Raw genomic sequence first — 27,201 nt, forward strand, 5'->3', positions numbered from 1 at the left:
CTGGTGAGAAATTCAAGAATCATCTTACCCATTCCATTGCTGTTCAATAAGAGAACACCATGAGCATTCCCTTCTTCTTCCAGGGCCATGTAATATGGCTGAAATCCATAGGAATTAAGTTTATACTGAAACAAAAGATTAGGCATAATGAATGCTCAGTAATCCGAGCCTTAGTACTTAAATGCTTCTGTTTAGCCCACTCAAGCTGTGCTTGCATTAAACTAGGTTCATTTCCCTAGGAAAATAATTTATCTGTTGTTGCAAATATCATTGCTTTTCAAACATGTAAATGAGTGTCAAATCAGTAATGTCCACGTATCTGGCATATGAACTGACATAGAATGTCAATGATGTTAACTGCATTTGCGTTTCTTCCACAGGCTATATGCCTGACTGCAATTCCTTGTGCTGACCCATTACCCTAGAAATGGTGCAAGCCAAAGAGCATAGTTTATAAAAATATAATGCTCTCATTCATAAAGCATTGTATGCCTTCCTCACACTTTAATTTCAGTCATTTGTTATTATGTGAATGTAACTGTCCATATTGAGAATCTAGGTTTTAATCATCTATTACTACCTATAGAAATGACGAAGAGTTCTTATACAGATAATTTTGGTAAAATGTTCTTTGGGGTTTATGTGCTTGGAAAAACCACATTTGCATTTGGACAATTACGACAAAAGTGAAAAGTTGTTTGATCTCCTGGGATCAAAATTAAATATACACCTCCCAATTTAAAAAGTAAATGGTTACATGTTGGAAATGAACTTTACAACTTGGGAGGGGAGGGGAAGAGGGGGAAGGAAGGGAAGCAGGAGAAAACAATGGAGAAAGTAACACGGTTTGACAAGAAATGTATTCATTACCTGACTTATGTAATTGTAACCCCTTTGTATATCACCTTTACAATGAAAAATCAGCAACAGAGGTAAAAACGCTTGCATTGTATTACTGAGTGCATCTTTAAAGTAGGCATTTGGACAAAATAAAAGTGAGTTAGTATTTTATAAAAAAAAATGCTTTTTCTTTCATGACATGCTTGGAGCCATTGTAATTAGGAGTATATATTTTATAAAACATGAGTTATTCATGAAATGTGTTCTGTTAACAAGACAGAACCTTAGGAAGTATATCATAAGAATATAAAAAAATTTTAAGATGTAGCTAGCAGTGTAGCCTCAAGTAAATGTACAATTGAAACAGTGGATTACAATGAAATAAAGATACAGGTTGACCCATTGTAACAATGAGATGTCCAAAACACTATGTTGAAAACAAAGTTTACAACTTGTGGGGGGGTGGGGCAGAGGGAGAGGGAGGAGTTGGGGATGTGGGGAGGGAAGGGGTGGTAGGGGAAAAAGAAAGGAGGGTGTAACAATGCTCGATAGGAAATGTAGTCATTACCTTACTCATGTAACTTTAACCCCTCTGTATATCATTTTTATGATAAAAGCATAAAAAATAAAACAATAGACTAGGTATCAAATCAATATATATACCATATACAGATTAATAAATTAATAAGTAAAACAAGAACCCTAGAGAGCTGATTTTCAAGAAACCTGTATCCATATAGAATAAGAATTCTATGTGATTGAAAAGGTTGAAATAATTTATTAACTTGTCTCTTGATCATTAGGCCAGTAGACATTTTTCCCTCTACTTTTAATTTGCATTTCTATAACTTGTAGTATTAAGTAGTACGACTAAGTTGGATACATTTCCATAAGTCAGGTAATTTTTAATAATATCTTTAGTCAGTTTTCAGAAAATAAAGATATTTTTCTAATTTTTTTACAATAATGTTTGCACTTGGTTTTAGAAATCATGTGTGGGCCATGAAACCCCTTCCCTTGCTCTCTCCCGGTTGAAGAAAGCCTGTTGCCACCATCTCTAGGCTGCTTTGTATTTCTTCTTCAGCGCTACACTCTGGAGCTTGCGCTGCTGTGGCCTGGACCAAACCGCAGCCCTGTTGGTTTACTGGTTACCCTGGCTGCCTACTCACCCCAGGGGACTGGTCTCAGCCTACTCACCCCAGGGGGCTGGTCCCGCGTGAACATGCCCCAGGTATGCCATTGCAGGTCATGCCTAAATGCCTGGTGCTCCACTTCCCCAAAACCATAGATGTACTCTGATGGCAAGCGCGTAGAGATCTGAATGAACTGGTCATTGAAGGCAAACCCGGGCAGGCAAGAATCCCAACTGAAAACACAGGAACACAGCTGTACTGCAGTCAAAATGCATTGCACAATAGTTGCATATTTAAACCATACAAGCTATTTTGCCTTTGGCAATCTGAAAGCAAATATTTTTCCCCTGTATATTTAAATATACCCAATACTAAAATATTGACCATTATTAAATGTATATTATATATACATCTAAGTATAGATACATGCATATAATCTGCATATCTGGATACATACATACATATATATGGATATTTATATGCATATGTACATATAAACATATATATGTATATCGATATATACATAGAACTCTGGCTGAGTCAAAGAATATAAAATGTATTTTCTAGATCAGATGTCAAACACAATATGAATAAAGATATGTCTAATAATCATGTTAAATGATATAATCAGCTCCCCAAGAGACAAGTATCACCCACTTTTTCTCATTACCAATAGATATGGGAAAGGAAGCAAAACAATACAAAACAAACAAAGCAAAGCAAGGTTGTGAAAATGGGGAGGTGGAAAGGGAAGGCAAAGGAAGAGAAAAATAAAAACATTCAATAGAAGAGGAAAGATTGATTAAATTATATCATAGATATGTTTCACAATGAAACCCTTACTGTACAATTTGTAAACTCCTTACTATGTACATAATAACAATTGATTAAAGATAAGATGTTAGTCTCAAAACTAAATTAATGAATCACTATGACTCAGCATTGTATGCCTTGAAAATTCATTTTCACATTACCTTGAGAAAATCAAGCTAAAAAAATTTCTACATATGGAACTAAAGGAAATAAGTTTTGATAGGAACTATAAGCTTAATTTTAATTCAGTTTTTCCTATATTTACACTCTCAGTCTTTTCCCTCATTTCCTTCATTTCTGAAAGATGTTATTTAAGAAATAATACACTACAAAAATATTTTGTTAATTGAGTCATTGGCTAGCATCATGTGCATTTAAGGATAGCCTGTCTATGATGAACAAATCTGTGGCATAATTACTTTTTGAAAACTAGTAAAGAGTACCTCACTCCCAACAATGTCATAAGCTATATTTGGATCTTTCTATGGAAGTAGTTTTTCATTCTTTTGAACAGCATTCATCATAATAAAATGATTACATCAGGATGGACCTGGTACTCCGATTATTTCTATCCATCCTGATAATACTTGAATGAATCTGACCTGAGGCAGCTCTGGAGAATGTCAGAAATTTAAAAGGTCTCAAGGCCATTTAGCAGATGAAAGGTGTTTTTCTGGTTTCCTCTTGCTGGCTCTCACTGACTACCTGTACTGATCATTTTGCATGGTGCTCAGATAATGTTAAAGGGGTAAAAATATTTGACAAGAAATGTACTCAATACCTTACTCATGTAACTGTACCCCCTCTGTACAGCATCTTTACAAGAAAATAAAACTTTTTTAAAAGTTCCTTGACCAAAAAATGTCTCCTCACCCCTGAAAGCATGGTAGGATAAATTTTAAATAAGTAAAAGTATATTTTATTCTAGTATGGTTAAAATAAAGTCAATGACTTCAAATGAATTTATTTTCTGTATCATCAAAATAAATATAGATTTATGTATGAACACCTTGGCTTTCACATTCTTATCAGAGTCAATCTTTCCATAACTATGTGTAGCAGTTGTAGTGATATGCTTATATGATAGGTTTATATAGCATACTCCTAACTTATTTTTACCAATGCTCAGCATTGGTAAAGATTAAAGATAAGATTGGTAGAGATTAAGATAAGATGCTTGGCTAAGCATCTTGGTTTAGTTTTTCGTTGACTAGAAAATGGAGTATCATTTCCATTAATATAAGCCATAAGATTCCTAGTGTAAATCAAATTTTATTCCTGAGCTAAATGTTTAATTTTAAAATGGAAAAACTAGCAATCATTTAACACATCTTAAAACCTATACATGATGTCATTGCCCCACTGTGATAATAGTGACCTTACTTTTCCTTCCTGAACTCACAGCAATAGCCTTCCTACGGAATAATCCAATCACTTACATGATTCTCCCAGTGCTCCTGCGTCGAACTCGGATGCCAAAAGGGTTTTCTCTGATTTCCACATCATAAAGTCTGTTTTCATGAGTACTCATTGGAGTTTCTGGAATGTTCAATGGTACTGGAACTTCGTATCTCTTATTTTGGGAATCATAAATCTATTGCAGAGAAATAGGAAGCAAGAGAGGTGGGATCTGCTCTTTGTTGCTGATGGTGGGCAAATCTCATCAGCTATTGTAAATCACCATTTAAATAATTTTACTTCAAATAATCCACTTCAAATACCTAATTCTACCTCTATGGCCCATAAAATTCTGTAGCATTTTATATAATAGAATCAAGCAGAATATTTTTATCTATTTCATATAGATTCATTGTAATGATGCATGAAGACTCATTGTATGTATTTAATAGAACAGAATATCAAATACAAAACTGTCAAATATTCTCTGTTATGGACATACTACCAGTCTTCCTTCGACATTTCCTTACATGTACAATCAAGTGGGACATGTAAATGTTTGCTTGGGATTATTGGTTTCTTTGTTCTTTCAGTACATTTCCTATGCACTGAAGTGCTTGCTCAGAGTATATTCACTTTTTAGGGTATTCAATAGCAATCAGAAACTTCCTTCCATGATTCTTGGCTTAATTAATAGTCCCACCAAAATGGGTATCCAAATAATATTTTATATTAAACTGAAAGCATTTTAAATGCAGCTGATCACAATCAGGTATGTGAATAATATTTCCACCAAAGAAAATCCACATGCATCACATGGTTGTGGACCCCATTGCCAGGGGATGGTGCCACTTTCACATGTGAGCATGCTCAGTGGAGCTCACACAGTCACATCATGATTCTGACAATCCCAATCCTCAGAACGCTGCTCCAATTGTGAAATTATAAACGAATAAAATTTCTTGTTAAAGACTGCAATCTTCCCCATGATAACCACACTGAGTGTCTCTTTCTTTGAATTTGCCTTTTTTTTCTGGCCTGTCCTGGTTCAAACCCCAGGTGGGAGCACTGTCCCTGAGCCTCTTTGTGACCAAGGCTAATATTCTAGCACTTTGAGCCACAGAGGCACTTCTGACTTTTTCTGAGAAATTTATGGAAGGTAAGAGTCTCATAGACTTTCATGCCTGGGCTGGCTTCAAACCGCAATCTTCAGATCTCAGCATCCTGAGTAGCTAGGATTTCAGGCCTGAGCCACCTAGTACCTGGCATTATTGTACTTCTTAAATAGTGATTTGATATACAGTCCATTGTAATCCACTGTTGCAATTGTACATTTTCCTGAGGCCAATCTACTAGCAACATCTTGAAAAATATTTTATATACTTGTGACACTTTATGTATGACTAGACATTTTCTATGAATATAAATATTTGAATATTTTTATTTTACATTTTTACTTTTTGCTCCAGTAAATGGCTGATTACTAAGTTCTCTGTTCCTTCCGTAGAAATTGCCTTCTTAACCCCACAAAAGGAAATATAATGAATCAATGGGATTGTGTGAGATTATTTTTATTAATGGATTATTTGGCTTGAATGAACATTACAAGCCTGATTCAAGACAAATATGCAAGCAAAATTTGTTTGCAGCTTACATTTGGTTGACTTTACATAGAATGCTCAAACTAAATTCTGTTATGTATATTTTTGAGGCAGATAACTTTTATATGCATTATTAAATAATATACCTCTTCATAATTAGTTGGCAAATTTTCCTTGTTGTATGTTAAAGTTTTAAAATCATGTCTACATATTATATATATATATATATATATATATATATGTATACTACATACTTAGTTATCTATGAGCTATTTGAGAATATTACCTCCATTATTTGTCAGGAAATTCTGATTCTAGACTGGCATTATTATAATTTTATAAAGGTTAAGCATTTTCCCTTTTAAAACATTATCATAAACTTAATCTAGAAAGCTGTTAGTAAATTAAGGCAATCTAGTAATTATCACAAATATTTTACTATCATTTTATGAAAATACATTAATAGCATCAACTGATCTAAAAGGAAGTAACATCTAAAATAGCATTTAGTTTTACTTAGCATTTGGTACTTAATAATTATAAATGTGTTTTTATTAGTTTCATCTTATGGAGAGTCCAACCATTTCTCCGATACTGATATTTTGATCATTTTCTTTTTCTTTAATTTTACTAATTTTGCTACTATTTGACCTCGACTTCCTTATGCATCCTAGAAAATGAGAAAATAAATTTTGGAACAACTATTTTATACCAGTCATTTGAGTGTTCTTTTTAATCATTTCCGGTTAGTAGATTAATAGATTTTTGTTGGGATTCTTAAAAGTAAAATTGCTATCTTTAATGTTGGAAGGAATTGTTCTTTTATATGTCTTATTTTATTAGATGCAAGACCAGTTTTTTATATATGGGAAATAATATAACATATACTATACAAACTAATAAGCATTGTGTTTTATTTATTTTAAAATTATTACCTATTAATTCTAAGTATCATATCTATTCAGTACCTCTTCAAGTCTCTAGCCCATTTATTAATCGAGTTGTTATTTCTTTGAGGGTTTGTTGGGGAAGGAATTTAAGTTTTTGAGCTATAAGTATATTTTCTTAATCACAAGAAGTTAGTCAGGCATTGTTTAATCAAACCTACCTTAAACTGCAGCATGTCATTTTTGTGGTATTTCACCTCCACTCGAAGGGCAACGATGGGTGTGGATGGAAGCTGGATTCTAGCATTTGTGGGATTGAGCTGAAGGTCGGCTGTCATACCCGTTGGAAGATACTGAACTGATGAAACTGAGTAAGGGTTGTCTTGTCTGGGAAAGTAGCACTCAGGTGCTCTTGGGTCAGATTCAGCCTAAAAAGTATAATGAATGCTCACTGTCAGATGGTGGATGCTAGTGGAGAGTACACAATGTGAGCCTTATTTATAATATAAATCATCTATTATGCATTTGGCACCAAGTTATAAAATATTACTTTCAACTTTTATACTATTCTAAACATACAACAGTAGAAGAAAAAGTTCACAAGTCACCCTTTTTTAGCTGTAAACAAAGAGTCAAGTAGAATAGTCAGCTGAACGGTTCATACAGCTAGAGATTTTGTAGTAAAATGTAAAGCTGAAATGTAAAAGACAAGAATTTTAAATGGACTTTTGAAATTAAAAAGATTGTTGTAAAAAAAGGAATGGGGTTTTGTTGTCATTGTAAAAATTATGTTATTCACACAATTTTGTTCCTATACTTTTTTCTTATTTTTATTTATAGGTCTTAATAATGTGTGTATGGTTGAGAAAGAGAGAGAGAGAGAGTGTGTGAGAGAGAGAGAGATTGTGAGAGAGAGAGAGAGAGAGAGAGAGAGAGAGAAATGGGTTTATAATAACCCTCAAAACAACATGTGAGCTGGGTGTGTAGGATCCAGCTGATATTTTAGTTACTCAGGAGGCTGTTCAGAAGTAATATTATAGTTTGAAGCCAGTACAGTTAGGAAAGTCTGTGAGATTCTTATCCCTAATTAAACAGGCCGAAGCCAGAAGCTGAGTTACAATTCAACTGAGAAAGTGTCTGCCTGGAATGAAAACAGGCCCTGAGTTCAAGCCCCAGTGTTGGCACAAAACAAACAACAAAAACTGAAAAAGCATGTCCTCAGGCTCTTTTTTTTTTTCATTTGTAATGCTTCAATTTCACTCTCTTTTTCTGAGTAGTATGAAGCCGATCAGGTGCACCTTGCTCAGCAATTAACTTAGGAACTGTGATCAAATATTACAACTGAACATGTTAGCAGAAATAAAAGCTAAGACCTAAGAGAAGAAAACAGTTTACTTTGCTACTGAGGCTAGTGGATTTACCAAAATCTTTTCTCCTTATCTTCCTAATTATTAACCTATTATTTCTTATTTTCTTATTTTATTATTCTTTTATGGCTATCACAGTCTCTTTAGCAGATGTTGGGTAAGAGAGCAAAGGCATCTTAGACTAAGAGATATAAATTGTGATGGTGTTTGCCTTTGTATTTTCCTTGTGTCATGGAGAATATAAATAAACATACTTCCAATAGCCATGATAAAACTTAAAAGTAAAAAGTTTTATAAAAATATGGAGGAGCCCAGAACATTGATGACATTAGAAGGTGAGCATATAAAGCTTGGGGTTCATCTTGTAAAACAAAAACAAATCTGATTCTTTTTTTTTATTGTGAAGATACCATACAGAGGGTTTACAATTACATGGGCAAGGTAATGAGTACATTTCTAATCAAGCATTGTTGCCTCCTCCTTTGTTTCCCCTTTCCATCCATTTCCATCTCCCCCACACATACCAAATTTGTAAAGTTCATTTTTCTTTCTTTTTTTTGGGGGGGGTCTGGTCATGGGGCCTGAACTCTGGGTCTGGGCGCTGTCCCTCAGCTCTTCAGCTCAAGGCTAGCGCTCTACCACTTGAGCTACAGCACCACTTCCGGCTTTTTTTTCTTTTTTGCTTATGTGGTGCTGAGGAATAGAACCCAGGGCCTCATGCATGCAAGGCAAGCGCTCTACCACTGAGCCACCTTCCCAGCCCCTAAAGTTCATTTTTCGACATAACATCTTGTACATCTCATTGTTGCACCTGTATCCCTATTTAAACAAATTTTTTCCCTTCCCTTCCACAAAGTATACCAACATCAACTACAGTGAAAGCAGGGGTTATACTGTGGGGGGGGGTATACAAAGCAACAAATAAATCATCTTATAAATGATTCTTGATTAATGTATATGAAACGGAAGGACTGATTTCTCAGTTTACAAAAGTTCTGACCTCTCAGTGTGACTCTTCATTGCATACACATGCATGAAATGAGCACCAGGGCACCAGGGATTGAGTGTCTTTAGAAAAGTTCAATCTCTGTGTCTCCCATAATAATAATAATAATGACAATAAATAAATGAAAGGATGAGTCTAACATTGGTGCTATGGGAGACAGGGTAGAGAGTTGAGGGATACATGTCTTTTCAGTAAGAGAGGCATGCTATTGTTGCACAGGTGTTGACTCCCGTGGGCAGGAGTTGGTCACATGGCTGTGCTATGTGGGCTGGGGTGCAGGCCCCTTCAGGTCTGCAGGCATTGAAATGCCAGGAGTGCATCTCTTCCGTGATGGCAGCTTCATTGCCGCATATGAGAATGCCGCGAATGGGGCTGGCCAGGGCTTTGTGAAAGACTGGACGCGACGCAGTGGTAGTGGTGCCACTGGAATTTTACCACCAGTCTTCCCTTCCCTTTTCTCCTCTACTTCCTCCTTGATACTATTTATCAAATGCAAACTGTTTGATTCTTTTCCTAAAGTGAATATAAGCTCTAACAGGACAGGTGGATTTTGTTAATTTATTTTTTTCAAAAGGAGTTATAATCACAAAGCTCTAGGTCTTTTAGTTGAGTAGGAGGGACTTCCTCTATAATGCTAGATACTCAGGAGACTGAAATCCAGAGAACTTAGATTCAATGTCAGCCCTGTCAGGAACATTCACTAGACTCCATCTTCTAAAAAATAAACAGTTAAATGTCAGGCTGGAGGCATGCACCGCACTCAGGTAAGGCAAGTAGCCAGGAGGTCCTGAGTTCAAACCTCAGAACCGACAACCACAACAACAATAAAAAAAGTAATAGGTCTCAATGAATATGTGTTAAATGGGAAACAGCATGGTTATTAAATGGGAAATGACATGGTTGTTAAGTGGGAAACAGCGTGGTCTAAACACAGCTATATTTTGTATTGTAAAATACAATGATGTTATAAATTATTTTATAGAGAGAAATATCAATGATTTATACATATTCAATAAAGATGACTTTCAGCATCAAAAAAGAAAAAAAGAAATACAAGAAAGCAAATAATCAGACTGAATATCTTATGTCTGAGTGATTTCTCTTGGCTTCCTTGCTCATATCATAGCTGACACTCTACTACTTGAGTCAATTTCCAGACTGGCTTTCCGGAGTCTTGTGGATGTATCTGCCTGGGTTGACTGAACTCTCTTTCCTCAAGATCTCAGGCCTCAGTATAACTTGATTCACAGAGGCATGAGACATCCACACCCAGCCTAGAATCCTTTTTTTTATTAAATAAAGTGACACTATTCAATGTACCTGGAAAACAATTTATATGAACATATTGATTAATATAAGTCACTTTAAATAAAGTGGGACTGTGTATCACCACTACTAATTGAACATTCCAAATGACTCTCTATTACAAATTATAGAATTCCAAATTATGATAAAGTTCACATTGAAGTGCTATATGGAAACATACTGAATCAGAAAAAAGATGTTCATTACCTTTGCTATGACACAGCCCCGCTTCAAGCACTCTTCCTCATCTATTGTATCTGAGTCAGGATAGCAATTGAACCTCTCATAGTCTGGGAAAACTTGATTCCATTGAATTGTAAAGTTTTTTCCAAGGTTAAACTTGAGATCCGTAATTAGGAGAACCTTTGAAGGTTGAAAAAGTTAAACTTTTTTTGTTAACTTGTCTGTAACAATTTTAAATATTTAACATTGCCCACAGTATGGCAACTCTAGAAATTCTTCAAAACAGCCCAAAACACTTTTGATAGCAATATGGACAAACAGATGAGCAAGGAGCAAAGTACCACAACATGAAGTTGCTAGAGCCTACAAATGGTAGCAGCTGTAAGGGAGTGTAGAAACAGGGTGGAATTCATGCCATTTAAGAGATCGGGTGCCAATTCCTTCACCCAATGATTTTAAGTTCTTGAACTTTGGGTTCATGGGTTTTTGAGGAACTATGCATTCGGTGTCATCTGCAGTTCCCTCCATTGTAAAATGAAGACAGAAATCCTAATTGCTAGAACTTTCTGTACAGAATGAATGAGATGTGAAACTTGAAGCATGTAGCACAGTACCCAAGACAATGACTCTAAGTATAAGACACACATTAATTTCTGCAGACAATATACAGGGGCACAAAGTTGGCCAATTTGACAAAGAAGCTTCTTGAACAGGAAGGGATTGAAAATAAATATTGTTAAAAGAAATATGTAAAGAAATATTTAACATAATAATTTACTAATATCTACTATTTGCAATATGAGGAAGAAATTAATATGGAATTATGAAAAAAGGGGATGAACAAGAGATGAGAAAGTAAGGAGGAGGGACGAAAGATGGAAAGAAGGGAAGATAAGGAAGGAAGGAAGGAAGGAAGGAAGGAAGGAAGGAAGGAAGGAAGGAAGGAAGGAAGGAAGGGAGGCAGGGAGGGAGGGAGAAAGGGAGGGAGGGAGGGAGAGAGGAAGGGAGGGAGAGAGGAAGGTAGGGAGGGGAGGGAGGGAGGATGGGAAGGGAAGGAGGAAGGGGAGGGAGGCAGGGAGGAAGGAAGGAAGGAAGGGAGAAAGGGAAAAAGGGAGAGAGGAAAGAGAGAAGACATACCATGAAGGAAATGGAAATTTACAGCCTGGTGTTTCTGCAGTTTTCAAAATGAGAGCTCATGACAGATAAAAAGTTTCCCAAGATTATTTTTACCTGGTTGGAAGCATCGTAAGTGAAGTTAGCATGTGCAGACATTGCCTGGTTGTTTTCAGCTACTGTAACTTCAGTAACAGTTTCTGTCAACCCAAGGACTTTTATGGTTTCAAATGCTAAAGTGGTTCCTTCTTCATAGTTTGCATGTTTGCATGTAATTTGTAAGTTTTTCTGGAAGAAGAAAACAGAGTATATAATATTATAAACAAGTTTTCAGATACAAAACTGACAACATGCTAGGAGAAAATTAAATGACCCAACCACAAACCTATCCAATCTCACCCCGCCCGCCTCATGCAAGCAACTTTTCACATTTTGTATATATGCCATGCAATATTATTTTCAGAACTATCTTAATTCAATTACATAAAGGTCTCCTTGTTCTAGCCTTACCATGATGATGAATAGCATAACTTCAACAAGAAAATGACTACAGAGACCCAACATCTATGAAATTTTTCTCTATTTCTTATTCAAACTTTCATCTGTACATAGATTTTTTTATTCTCAAATTCCACACCAATTATCACTGTGATGAAAATATTAAAACATTTTCAGATATTCAGTTATCTTCCAAGGGTGTGTGGCTTAAAAAGAGTTGTGATAGATACTTTAAGAAGTACAAGAGTTTTTATGATAAAAGAGGATCTATCACCTTTGCATTGAAATTCTAAAATAAGTGGTTCATAACTTAGCAATTATAAGTTAACAGATAGTTCCATTGTATTGCTATAATTGGTAGGGAAATTTAAAATCTTTTTCCAAAAGTAATTTACAACTAAAAATTAAGACATTAACAAAATTTGTACTTATTTAAATGTCAAAAGAGAATGCTTACATTAGAAACTGAAAATTCATACAATATATAGATGCCATCGTCGATGCTTTCTGAAATAGAAAAGGAAAATATCAGATCAAAATGCAGGTCATTACAGTTATACATTTAACATTTTTGGGCTTAAAATGTTTATTAAGGACATCTGCTAAAGAATTTTCCTATTGTATTTCTCCCCAATTATAAACACAATAACGATATTTTATTTCCCTGGTAGATAAAAGCAATACTTAAAAGTTTCAATGAATGGTGAAATATTTCTGGAAGTTAATGTAAACAACACTGATAGTAAAAAAAAAAGATATATTTATTGTTTTGGACCATACTTTTATTCTCTATCAAAAAGTTAAACTTCCCAATAAAGACTTGGCTGACGCCATGTGTCATTATTTTCTATCTTGGTGTCATGATTTTTTCATTGTTTGGGGGAAAATCAATGAACTTGTAAACATAACAAAGACCTAAAAAACCCTCAATTTGTTCTTGAAATAAACTCTAAAGTCTTGTATGATTCATTTCTGCTCAGCTATTTTAAACTACAAGTGGTTGTAAAGGATATTAAAGTTTAACATGTGTGTCTAGGTATCTGGTATAGCTTCAGCAGTTAGGCCTTGCATCTTTCTTCCACATCCTGTCTGCCTCCTCCCCAGACACACTCCTCTCCTTCATCCCTTATCTACATCGAGTATTCTTGCCATATCCATCCCCTGCCCCATTGCTCATCCAACCAAGCTCCTCCAACTAGCGTTCCTGTGAAATACAAGGCTATTCAGTATTATTTATGTCAGAAACTTTGTTCTTCATCGAATGGAAGATTAAACCTACCAAATTTTTGAGGAAACTGTTAACAAATAGAATTGTTACATGTATATATGATTTTTCAACATTAATTTGCTTACCATTTTCATAAAACAGAACAAATTGCAATCAGAATGTGAATTAAACATTCTTCCATTCAAATGTTTGCTTACAAATTTATTATTCAAAAAATATTGGATTGGATGGCTATAAATAGTTTAATTTTCTTAGCATCTCTTTTGACTGAGCTTGTATGTAAAAAGAACTTCTTACTTTTGACTCAGAGAAATGTGACTAGGTTCCTGAGTGCATAAGAAACAGTAGGAAGACTGGTTTGCTGAGCTAGAATGAGAAAGGGAGAAGGGTGTGGGGAGTGTGTGTGTGTGTGTGTGTGTGTGTGTGTGTGTGTGTGTGTGTGTGTTTGCAGGCAACTCCTCTAGAAGCACAAATTATGATAAGCCTGTAGGTTCTATATAATTTCAGATTGCTAAATAAGTAAATCAATTGTCTTTAGAGGATTCGTGGCACAGGTGTAATAATTTGAGTCAACTTTATGGGGGTTACAAAACTGTTGGATTGTACATTGTAAAAGGGTTTTACAACAACTACAGATCTAGACTTGTTAGGCAATTAAAAGTGGCACAAATGAAAACTTGCAGGAATGAAAATGAAACAGAGTAATGATAATAATGATTCTGATAAGAGAATTCAGACCAAAGACGATTCAAGAGATATTTCTAGGCTGTAAGACAGATCAGTCAGCTTTGCAGTGCTTGGCCTCAAAAGCACTGGTTGCCATGAATTCATAAAGGCCAGACTGTGTTAGCATGCTCAAAGGCAAGGCCCTTCCATTCTATGGCTACATGATAGTGAATGCTGAGCCCCAGGATGGCCTGGGATTATTGATTTTCATTAGACAATCAAATGGAGATAGAAGGAATGCAGAGATCCTATCTAAAAGTATTACCTGGGCATCAGGAACATAAAACTCAGTAATCATCAAGGGATGGGCATAACCAGATAACAGATGGAAATGTGACAGTTCTGACTGATAATTATGAAGGCAACTTCATAATTGATCTTGAATCAAGAAAGCTCTTTCAGTGAATTCTATAGAATAATTTTGATTTTTAACATACTAATCAATTTCCACAGATAGATGTTATTGATTCAAATAAATGTTGATTTAGTGTGAATATCACTTCACAAGTGAAGGAATTACTGAATCTCAGCAATAGTTTTGTTGTTGTTTTTGTTTGTTTGTTGGGGCTTGTTGGGGTTTGTTTGTGGGGCTTGAACTCAGCTTGGATGCTGTACCTGCACTCTTCAGCTCAAGTCTACTGCTTGAGCCATAGCACCACTTCCAGTTCTCTGGTGGTTAACTGGAGATAAGAGTCTCATGGACTTTCCTTCCGGGGCTGGCCTTAAACTGCTATCCTCAGATCTCTGCCTATCCTCAGATCTCAGCCTCCTGAGTAGCTAAGATTATAGGCATGGGCTACCAGTGCCCAGCAGTAGTTTTTAAATACCTGACTTTTCATAAATTCATAACATCAAAACTAACAAGGTATTTTTTCCAGAGATATCACCTTATCAGATTATGAAATAGCCTACAAACTAACTCATGGTATGAAGGAAGAAACATAGGAAGATAATGTAGGTTTAAGACATATGGATATTTTTATATGCATGTTGAGAAGTATTGAGCTGAAGTAGAAGCTAGCTTTAAATCTGTGCACACCTGCATAACCCTCTATTAAAGGAAATAGATAATAAATATAAATTTGTGAAGTATTATAAATATCTAAATTAAAATTCTGGTATGATTTAATTAACATAAAGTGTCTCAATTATATTTTTTAATAAACAACTCTCCAGTTTGATATTCAGAAAACAACACTGAATAAACAGTAAAGTAAATAAAGTAAATAAATTATGAAACCTTCTCTCTTCAAATAATTTGATTTCATTGACCTAAAGCTTTAAAAACTAGGTTTCTTTTAATCTACAGTAACATGATTTTACGCTTGAGAACTAGAATCATGTAAAACATTTGAAAACATAATGCAATCTGGAAACATCACCTTAATATGAAAGGTATTCATGCAACCTATTCAGATACACTTGATGAAGACTAATGAGAAATCAATACGCAAACATAGTTATCTTAATGAGATATAAGTAAGTAAGATGACAATGTTGAGTTTCACAGAGGAACCTACAAGCCTAAAATAACATGTGCTATTCTTCTAGAAGACGCCTGAGCAGGAGGGGACTTCAGGAGGTGTGAAAGACATGACTGCCTATCAAAGCAGACTTACTGATACTTTCTCCATCATCCCAGAAAAAGTCTCCCTTTGCTGTGTTATTTTCATCCAGTGCAACGATAAGGCCGAGAGGATTCTTCCGGCTGTTAGGTAAAATGAGGGGCGTGTATAATTAAAGAAGAAACATGACAATGAGATTTTCTGTAAATGAGCCCTAGCCAGTCTGTCTTGGACTTCTGCATTAATACAACACTGATCTATAGATTCAAAACAATACTAACATTCTCTCAAATTCTTAGGTGAATGCAAATATAATGTATAGAATTAGAAACTACACAAAATTAACAAGTAGAAAAATGAGAAATGAAGTTTTGAAAAGTTTAACAGCTGTAAAATTGCCAAAATACTACATTCCAATGTAAGCAAGAAAAATTAAGGGGTACTCAACCACCGTAATCTTATATTGCAATTTATTAAATCTGTATCTTCAATGCAAAATAATAAATAAATGATGCAAAGTATTAGAAATGCCTAGAGGAATTTTTACTAATTTTATAACCAAAGCCAATTATAACAGAATCAGCAAAGTGATCAGAAAAGAATTTTCTTAGCTCTATATTACCATAAAGTAGTATCTCTGTGACTAAGTGATCAAAGAAGTATTCTTTACAGATTTTAATCTTTCCAACTCACATTCTAACACAACAGTTTAGTTCTCCTGTTTGGCACATCTTTATAGTATAATTAAAGCAGAAGGAAAAATTGTGAGTTTGGAAAAAATTTAAAAAGGACACATGACTCTCAATGATATGGGAAAGATTAATGTTTCAACCTATCAGAAAAAGAGATTATCTTTAATTTGCATATTTTGGAGAAAATATAAAAGAATCTTTGGATTTTAACCAAATCTTTATAAGATAAAACAATTGCGTATATGTTGTGTGTGTATATACACATATATATGTATTTATATTTATATACATATATTTCAGTTACATATATTTCCATATATACAATTTTTTCAGTTATATTTAACTTAATTTATAAATATATGTCTATATGTAACTTAAATATTTGCATGTACATGACATACACATACTTTAACTATTTTTATAAACATGACATTTCTAAGAATAACCTGGGTGTGAAATATCTTGGTGAAAGCCAATATTAACCTTTGGTTCTTAATGAAAATAAGAGCTAGTGCAGGAAAAGTCCAGCTCACTTTACCTTGCAGTAGTTGTCACATCTGGCTGCTGTATAGGAATAATGTAGCCTCCTCTGAGATGCAGTCCTATTTTGTCTTCCGGAAGGTACATATTCACCCTCTGTTTTCTCCAAGGTCGTTTTGCCCCCTAATGTTTGTAAAAGAATTTTATTCTACATGGAGCTTTTTAACTCCATGTCACCAGAGTTGCAAAGCACACATTGAAGCACATTTTTCTGATGAGCAAATCATATCATCAAAAGAAACACGATGCCATTTTCTGACTTTGGAAGAGAATTATTAGAGATTAACTGCACAAAGTAATGGAACTTTATATTTTTTCCTAAAATACAAAAACTGGACATGGAGAAAATAGCTTCTTCTCTAAAATAATGACTGATTAGCTTCACCTTTTACATTTATTTTGGTTTAAAGTTCACATGTTTCTAATGGTGATTCTTCATTCTCTTGCAAATTGTTTAGCATTCACATGTGAGAATAAACAAGCAGTGTTTATCTGTTTGGCTTATTTTGCTTGGCAAAAGTTTCTTTCTGTTTGCTGCAATTATTTCTGTGACTAAATACTGTCTCATGGTATACCCATTCATCTGTTGGTAGACCCTTGGTGATTCTTTATGCTATCTCTTGTAAAATGTCTTGCAACCATAAGCATCAGACTATCTATCTCATAGATACGTTTCTATCATTGCTTTGGACATATACTCTGACATGGGATTGCTGACTTATCTGCTGGATCTACTTTTATTTCTTTTGAGAATCCTCCTTACTGTTCTCTGTACCAAAACACATCAGAATGAAACAAGGAAGGCTAGAGTTGAAGAAAAGAGCTTTCAATTGCCCCATTACAGACTTTATGAAAATTCAAGAAGAGCTCCAACAATCCAAATACAAAGTCATAATGTAGAGATTGAAAAGGTCATTGAACTGACTCCATCCCTGCACAAAGTAGACGACCACTGAGCTGTAATGCTGTGCTCCACAAATCAGTAAAATGAAATTTATACTACATGACATGATGTGTTCATTTCTATTAGAATGAAATAGTGTGAAGTCAATTTTAGACTTAGAAATGGCCAGGTCATATTTGAATACTTTGATGTAGTTTGACTTGATCTATCCCAACATTTATGGTGTTTGAATGTTGGCTAATGTGTTAAAAGAATAAAGAATATCTACTGAAATTGAAAAAAAAGAAGTAAATAAAAGCAAACTGATACACATTGAATTTCAAGGTAGTTTATCTTTCAAGGATCTTTTTTTTAAAAATAAAATCATTTTTTAAAATAACCTGATTAGCAAATAAAAGCAATATATGAAATAATGGCTTGAAAAATATTTTTTTTAATTTTATTTTATCCCCTCAATAGATGAATTGAAAAATATTTTTATGAAGACTTGCTCAGTTAAAAACATAGAGTATATGTGTGAAAGCAATTATTTATGTCTTTCTAAGTTAGAAATAAATATATTCTACACAATTGTTTGGAGGCACCACATAAAATCAACTATATGACTATTTCAGTAATTCTTCAGGCAGTACAGACATGTAAGATAGGGAAGGAACATTCAAATAATCAACCACTCCTTCCTATAATATTCCTTTCATTCCATTATAAAATAAGTATGTGATGGCACATTAAAAATCTTCTGCATTTTCGCAAATAGTGGGCTTATGTACATTTTTTACAGGTATTCATTTTGGAATTATTCTTCTTTCCTGTAAGTTTTTTTTTAATCTAGGCACAGAGGTGCTATATATCTGGAGTTACGTTCTGCACACAGATGTTGAGACTTCCTTATGATCCAGACACAGCTCGGGGAAGAGTACTTACTGTTTCGTAGTCATACCAGGTTGCATCAGGGATGTAGGCACTCACCACCTCTGCTCCCTAAAATCAAGCAGGACAACATGCATACACATCTGAGAATGTTCAGTCCTTGATTTGGGGGCATGGATCTATTCATAGAGTGACTGCCTAGCAACCATGAGACCCCGAGTTCAAACACTAGTACAACCAAAAGGAAAAAATAAAATAATAAAAGGATTGAAAAGCAAAACCCAATCCTAAGCAAAGAGCAAGAATGTGGTCAAAGGTGTGTTGGATTTCCCATTCATTAAGGGAAGAGAGTTTCACTATGTTATTGTACTTCAATATTTCCAATAAATAATAATATTTCCAATATATAATCAATTGTACTGATTTTCTATGTCACAATGTGCAAAACCGAAATCATTTCCAGTGGTGGTTAAGATGGTGTACACATTGTTGTGTGGTTTCTTAAAATTATGAATTATTATGATTATTTCTTTGAATTATGTGGTTTCTTTGAATCTGAAACTGTCCTCCATTTCTCTTTGCCTTCATGGACTGAAAAACATGTTAAAAATGAGAACCACATGATTGAATTCATTATTTTGTCAACATTTTCTGAAGACTGATTTTCAAGTTTTCTTTTATTTACAACTTAGCGAAATTTCAATGTTTGGGTCTATATAACTGAGAGTGTTAGCATTACTAAAGGATTTGAGTCTGATTAAATGAACAATGGGTTTTAGGAGAAATCTATTTTTTTCCCCCATTGGTTGTGGGGCCTGAATGCTGGGCCTGGGCGCTGTCCCTCAGCTCTTCAGCTGAAGGCTAGCGCTCGACCACTTGAGCCACATTGCCACTTCTGGTTTTTCTGCTTATTTGGTGCTGAGGAATCAAACCCAGGTGCTTGCAAGGCAAGCATTCTACCACTGATCCACCTTCCCAGCCCCCGGAGAAACCTAATTTATATATCCCCTTTGTATTATATAACCGTAAGCCAAGATCTATTGAATAGTTTCATAATAATTTTAATGTCTTCTGTAAGTCACAAAGCAATAAGACATCCATCTGCTTGAAATGATCCATTTAGCACTAAGTATTATCTAATGCTTTGTCATTAAATATGGATTTGTGCATATAGAATTCCCTTTAAGACATAAATTTGGTAAATTTCTAAGACATACCTGCTTCAAAACAGGAGTAATGAGTAACGCTGGGCCCCACAGAAACTCAAGGTCCTCAACCCAGCTGTTCATGTCATTATAAAACCTAGCAAAAGTAACAGCATTTACCATGTGACAATGCACACTGTCTATACCCAAATTGCTTATTTGGTTTATCTTTTCAATATTTTCAGAAAACCATGAGTTAATTTGACTTAGCATATCATTTACAATCAATACTTCCTACACCTGTCATGATTCATCAGAGTCCATTCAGGAGGAGGGACACGTGGAGAAGAAGATCGGGAAGAAGGAGAAAGGAGGGCATGAATTCTCCTCTATCTGCATGGATGATATGGCTACTGGTAATCTCTCATTAACAATCGTCATGTTTACTTTTCTCCTGTAGAACACTTCCACATCACAAGTTTTTCAAAATCTACTTCCTTCCTTTTAAACCTTTTCATTGTAAAAGTCCAGTTTAATATGGTTTTAAGTGTATTTTTTTCAGTAATTTCTTGAGCCCAATTTTGAACCTGATACTTACAAAGATAAAGACAATTCATCTTTTCCTGAAACTATCTCCTATACACTCTTGGTCTCTATTGGTTTTACATTTAGTCTTTAAATTTCCATCTATTTACATGATTTTACAATGTATAGTTGTAGGCTTTTAATAACCTTAGGTTTACCCTTTCTCACTGATATAATTTCCCTAACACATATTGTAAATTGTGTTCAATTCTCACATGCTTCATAAATCATTTTATACATTTTAATTCTATTTTTACATTTAAAGAAATCAGTCTAAATCTACCTGATACCTTGATTTATTGCCATTCATGTTTATTACTTTCTGAATGTTCTTTAAAAATACATTGAAACAAGAAGTCTTGTTCCTTTTTGCTGTCTTGGTTTTCTTTCCTTTTTTGTTCTGCTTGTTTATGTCATTGTGAGGATAAGATGGGCCACACAAATGGAGGGACAAAGGGTGAACAAATGCAGCAGTGTTTCTCCCTAGACACTATGTTGAAAAGGAACTATACAACTGGTGGTGGGAATGAGAGGGGAAAATTGGGAGAGAGAGAGGGACATGTCCCAAAAGAATTGTACTCATCATCTGACTTATGTAACTGTAACCCCTCTGTATATCACCTTTTTAACAATCAAACAATTTTTAAGGAAAAATATATGGAAATTTTATCCATAGTACTTACTCATGAAGAACTGGCCTAGCGACTGTTTCTCCAAACATATGTGCTCTATAAAAGAGAGTGTAGAGGAACGGCAGCAGAGTGTAGCGAATCCTGAGGTAGTGCCTTGAAGTTCTGACTAGAAGCGAGTCTTTTCCAAAAACTGCAGGATCTTGTTCCTGAGGACAAAAAGGGAAAATAAAATAACATGAAATAAAATAAAATGATATGAAATAATAAAATGAAAATGAAAACTAAAACATGTTAAGTCTCTCCTTAAAAAAACAAAACAAAACATGTGTGTGTGTGTGTGTGTGTGTGTAAAATTCTGTAGATAAAACTTAAAACTATCCCCATTTTACCTTTAAAGTATCTGAATAAAATTTACCCTCGTTTTAATTACTTTCGTTCATAAGTATGCACTTCCCATTTAAATACACCAGTAGGAAAGATGAAAATCACAAAAATGATTTGCTTGGCTTCATTATTTTTTGGTAATGTTTCATGGGTGGTTAAACTTCGTGATAGCTAGCAGTGAAGACGCAGGGCCAGGATCCTCCAGAACCGGGTTTCCATATGCTGAAGAAGACTTGTGCAAGCAAGGGCTTGAAATATCCAAGCCTAAGGTCTGCTGTCTGGCGCCTTCTATTCCCGCTAAAATAAATCCAGGGAGAGGGCTAACCCAGGAATTGGGGGGGGGGGCGGCAGAGCGCAGAGCAGTGAGGGTAGCTGGGGAGGAACTGAGGGAGGGAGCATTCACTCCTCTTAAGACCAGTAGAGGCACCCACACCTTGGCTCTTCTGCTTAGCGCTCCTGTTGTTGGTCATGAGATTGCCTGAGGGCCTCATGAATTGGCCTCCAGATCCACTTTGGTTACTGCCCTGAATCTCTGCTTCCTGGGTGCTATTTCCAGTCATTGGATAAGCACAACAAAACAACAGTCTAGAACTTTCTCTGGAGATACAGGGCTTTCCCAGCGTGGCCCCATTCGCTTAAAAACTGCCCTCCCCCCCCCCCCCCCCCCCCCCGCTCCGCCCAGCCCCGCAATGGCCCAGACTGAAGCTTTGCTGGATCTGAGCTCCAGGCTGTCATTTTCCCTGCCACACCTCTCCCTGCCCTGTCAGCTTCGCCAGCCAGAGACCTGAATTTTGATTTGATGAACACGTGTACACACACACACACACACACACACACACACACACACACACACACACACTTCTACAAGCCCTCTCTTTTTTTGTGTGTTTGTTTTTCATAAGATCTTCATCAAGAAATCCCCACCCTCGTTGACTTCTTGTCAAGGTTTTGGAGAAAGCAAACACAGACAGAATACAATGTAACATGTGTAACAGGTTGTTTTATAGATAAACAATGCTTATTTGATGGCTCAAGGGAGTATTACTTTTGTCCTGTCCAATTCTCTTAAAGTATGACCTGTTCAGCTGGCCCTTCTTCATAAGAACAGAGGCTTTGTTCACAACCAGTATGTGAATACTAAGTCATTTATTATATATATATATATATATATATATATATATATATATATATTTGTGGTACCAGTCCTGGGATGTAAATTCAGGGACTGCGCACTGTCTCTGAGCTTCTTTAACTTAAGGGTAGCCTGTTCCACTACTTGAGCTAGAGCTCCACTTCCAACTTTTTGGTACTTTATTGGAGATAAGAGTTTCATGGATTTCCTGTCTGGGCTAACTTCAAACTGTGATCCCCAGATCAGCCTTCTCAATAACTAAGTAGTTCTAGTCAGACATCACCATTCCCTTTTAGAAATATGCCTGCTGTTGTTTATACTGGATGATTTCAGGGCTGGCAGAATAACTGTATTTCCTTGTGTCCTGTTTCTTACCAGCGCAGAGCTAGGGTTTAAGGGCATCCATTTTGTTGTGTACTGGTCTGTTGATTCCAGTTTTATTATAGAAAGATTGTGGAGTCAAAGCCGTTTTTTTTGTTTTGTTTTTAATTTGAAGCTTTTCTTTCATTACACAAGACAAGGAAAAGCCTTGATATCATATTACATTTTCTTTTTCTGAAAGAAAAGTTACCTGGAATTTGCATTATTAGAAGCTAAGAATACATATATGTATACATATATACACACATATATATGCATATATGTATTCTTAGATATGTTATTAGATATATCTATATATTATTATATGTTCTTATATGTATATATTCTTATATATGAAAGGGAGGATTTTTATTTATTATTTTTAAATTTTTATTTTTTAGTACAGATGCTATACAGAAGGGTTACAGTTACATGAGAAAGGTAATGAGTACATTTCTGGTTGAGCATTGTTACTTCCTCCTTGGTTTTTCTCCTACTATCCCTTCCCTCCCCTTCCTCCCTCCCCCCATCCCAGAATTCTATGCCCCCAGAATGACACCGCCCCATTTTTTAGGAAATGGAAACACGAAAAAAATCATACTAAGTGAAATAAGTAAAATGTAAGTCCATGGTTTCCCTTATTTGGAATAATTAGTATATATCTAGGATCATCTTATCAGATGAGCAGAAAAGCTCAAGATGGATCTATCTATCTATCTATCTATCTATCTATCTATCTATCTATCTATCTATCTATCCATATCACCAAATAAGATGATGCTAAGTGAAATGAACCTTAAGGTATGGACACAGAGGATTTTCTTTGTTGCTGTTGTTTGTAATGTAGTATGTGATTGTTTTTGTTTCTTTTGTATATAAGTAGAGGTTTTCTAACTATGCATTACAAATTTGGCTACAAACTTTCAGATAATATGACTTGTGGACATATGTTAAAGTACGATGTTAAGATCTGATAGTGCTTCACTGCAAACCCCCTGAAACGTGAGTCACTCACCGCATATCCATCAGCATTATGGTTCCTAGAAAATGGATAAAAAGCACCAAGTTGCATCCATCTTCTGCACAGCTCCTCAGTGGTGTTAGCTATAAACCCGCAGATGTCTGCACCCACCTGGATAACAAAGACACCGTGGATTCAGTGCTCAGATTCAAAGCATCAATGTGATGACCTATTGGCCTATGTAATAGACATGATTTATAAAATGGAAAATATTTGCTTTATCATCTTTCAATATTTCTCCACAAACTAGTGTTTTTTCCCCTTGTTTTGTACAATCTTTTTCAAGACAGTGTCTCAGAGTATACCCCAGGATGGCCTGCAAATTCACAATCCTCCTGACTCTATGTCCCTAGTACTGAGATCTATGTAGACAGCGTTACACATGGCCATGCGTTTTCCTTCTTTGTCATTTTATATGTTTTCTTAATTTGTGTGTATTTTTACATATTTTCACTTATAAAATAATAATGAAAATCCTTGTGTAAAGATGCAATTATTGTATTAAAAGAATCTTGCTGAAGAAAAAAGAAGTATCTCGCCTTTAAATCCAAAATGTCCCTCTTTGATTTTTTCCAATTAAAAGATGTACTATTATGGGAGCAAAGTAAGAACAAATAACCATGTATTTATGTGTAGCTCACAAAGAAAAAATAATAATTCAAAGTAAATTGATTTTCACCCAATAGATACTCCCAGATACCAGAAAGTACTATCTTAAATTTAGTATTTATGATTAACAGTATTTCTTTGTTTCTTTATATCTATGTATTCATCTATAACAAGATATAATTTAACATGTGTTTTACTTTTTAATGCTCCTCAGTTGATGAAATTCAGTATGTCTTAGAGATTTTGTTTCTGTTTTGCTTACTTTTTTGTTTTATTAATTTTATTTTATTAGTCTCCTTTAAATACTAATACAACAAACCACAGAACCAAAGAAAAGTACTAACATGACAATAAAATAACATAAGGTTATTTTTATTATTGCTATAGAGTTTATTTATTACTCATATATGATGTGACAATGTCTTTTAAAGTTCCAAATACAAGGTGTATTCACCAGTTACTTTTGTTTAGTTTGTATGTCATATGGTGTACTTTACATTTATTTACATAGGAGAATAAGTGAATTGGTATAATTTTCCTAATATACTTTATACATATGTCTTACGTAATGGCTTTCTGTAGTCTTGAATATCAACAGGGTATGATTCACTTTTAAAATTGATTTTTAAATGTCATGTTTAATATTTCATGTTATTAAAATCTTGTCTACTTTGAAATTTCAAATATTGTTCCATCATTTGTGTTTGTGTGTGTGTGTGTGTGTGTGTGTGTGTTTGTGCAGGACCCTGGGACTTGCATGGTGGCCTGAGTACTGTCCCTGACCTTTTGTGCTAGCACTTCACTACTTTAGCCACATCTCCATTTCACACATTTCTGTTTCTTGTGATTAATTGGAGATAAGAGTCTCTCATAGACTTTCCTGCTAGGATGCTCTTTGAAAGATCTCAGCCTTCCCTATTACAAGTGCGAGTCACTGGCAACCAGCTTCTATCATTGTTTTGTATCTTGTTCTAAAATACACATAGCATTATTCACTTACACTAATCTGATAATAGAGCATCTTATGTATATTTAGTTTTGACATTTACATTGTTATCAGTGTAGTCTTATCGTGCTTTATTTTTCTCATGTAAACATTATTTTTTATATTCTTTCTACATAATAATCCCTTGTTTAGGCTGGTTGCATTGGATTATAATTTCACTTAGTCACTCAAATGTCAGAAATAGCATCAACATTGTTATTTATCTCATATATTCATTAAGGACACGGTTTGACGGTTTCTTTGATCGTGTGCTGTTGAATCCTTTTAAATAAATATCATAAATATGATACTGACAATTCAATGCATAAGGCTCTGGCTTGATCCCTTTCACTCCCCCCCCCAAAAAAAAACCCTAAATAAATAGCATAAAAAAGAAAGCAAACAGAATGCAATTTGGTGCTCTTGCTAGGCTTGAGGTTTGGAGCCTGGGTATGAAGGAGAACGCATACATGGTCTTGCATACGCTCCTGTGAGAAGGATCATCTTACCAGAGGCATTCCGAACAAACCGAACTCCAGCATGCCAGTGATGGACCATTCCATCTGCTCCCAGGAGGCGGTGTTGTCGCCCAGCCAATGTGCAGCATACCGCCCAGTGCCCGCAAACGTGGAGCGGGTGAGAATGAAGCCTCTTTTATTCGGAAATACCTTTGCTATAGCTCTAAAAGAGAGACCAAGGTAGCAAAGAATTAGACACTCATTTATTTAAATGTTCTCATTTCAAATGGTCATTCACTGTTCCTAGAGACAATCACATCATGTATAACTTTGGTCGGAATTTTACTTTTTTCTTCCTTTCTTAACTACCTATGCTCAGACAGGTGCAAATAGTAAATCTTCTTTTGCATGTCAGAACACATTGTTGAGTATGATGTTTGGGTGCATGCAAGAAGGAATATGATTCCCACAGTAGTTGGCAATGTAGAGATTTGTTAACTCATACAGGTTGGCTCTGAGAATAAAGCTGACGTAAAAGCTAAAACAAAAACAAAAACAAAAAAAATCCTATACTGACTTTTTTCAATACATACTGATCAATCAAGATAAATAACATAGAAAACTTTCACTCATCTTCTGTCAATTTGAAAGCAACACACTATTTACTCAATATGTGCATGGAAACACATGCTATAAATGTACTAAATCATTCTACATATGTATAATTTATCATATGTATTTAAACCCAGTAGGTTTATGTGGTGCACATGCAAAACATAGCTTAACTTCTGTTTACAAATATTTGCAAGCAAGGATAAAAAATCTGGCATGTTCTTAAAGCATTTTAATCATTTTTACTATCCAAATGACCTAGCATCTCTCATCTGATCACTACTGCAACCTGACTCTTAATAATTTTCCATGATGAGAAAGAAATTAGGATTAGATATAAAATTTATTTCAGTATTTAACACCAATCCGATTATCTCACTAAATATCTGCTATGACAGTATGTATGTACAAATGGCTTCTACATTTTACAATCTGCATCACATTGAAATATATATACTTGTTTAACTTTTCTAAAAATGCAATATATTTGAAGTAAATCTCTGCTTTTATTTTTTTAAGAAAAAATAACACGAGAAAGACAAGGTACAAGATGTTTTGATTTCATGGTGTATTTTTATATAAATATCTTTAAGCCATTGTATGAAAAGT

General features: G+C 34.9%; 1 protein-coding gene across 1 annotated transcript in view; it reads right to left on the minus strand.

The window, feature by feature from the left end:
- The window catches only part of Si (sucrase-isomaltase (alpha-glucosidase)), a 90,724-nt gene that overhangs the window by 36,119 nt on the left and 27,404 nt on the right, over positions 1 to 27,201 (minus strand). Inside the window, exons 15-28 of the mRNA XM_013016144.1 lie at positions 26,032 to 26,203; positions 23,923 to 24,039; positions 21,083 to 21,237; positions 19,887 to 19,971; positions 18,724 to 18,780; positions 16,894 to 17,018; positions 15,718 to 15,806; positions 12,602 to 12,651; positions 11,764 to 11,934; positions 10,558 to 10,713; positions 6,894 to 7,100; positions 4,226 to 4,380; positions 2,038 to 2,206; positions 29 to 125 (exon numbers count right to left, since the gene is read on the minus strand). Of these exons, the coding sequence (XP_012871598.1) occupies positions 29 to 125; positions 2,038 to 2,206; positions 4,226 to 4,380; positions 6,894 to 7,100; positions 10,558 to 10,713; positions 11,764 to 11,934; positions 12,602 to 12,651; positions 15,718 to 15,806; positions 16,894 to 17,018; positions 18,724 to 18,780; positions 19,887 to 19,971; positions 21,083 to 21,237; positions 23,923 to 24,039; positions 26,032 to 26,203 (1,805 nt within the window). The remainder of the gene's footprint in view (positions 1 to 28; positions 126 to 2,037; positions 2,207 to 4,225; positions 4,381 to 6,893; positions 7,101 to 10,557; positions 10,714 to 11,763; positions 11,935 to 12,601; positions 12,652 to 15,717; positions 15,807 to 16,893; positions 17,019 to 18,723; positions 18,781 to 19,886; positions 19,972 to 21,082; positions 21,238 to 23,922; positions 24,040 to 26,031; positions 26,204 to 27,201) is intronic.

Source organism: Dipodomys ordii, unplaced genomic scaffold (genome assembly GCF_000151885.1).
Source record: "Dipodomys ordii isolate 6190 unplaced genomic scaffold, Dord_2.0 Scaffold30, whole genome shotgun sequence".
NCBI classification, from domain to species: Eukaryota; Metazoa; Chordata; class Mammalia; order Rodentia; family Heteromyidae; genus Dipodomys; species Dipodomys ordii.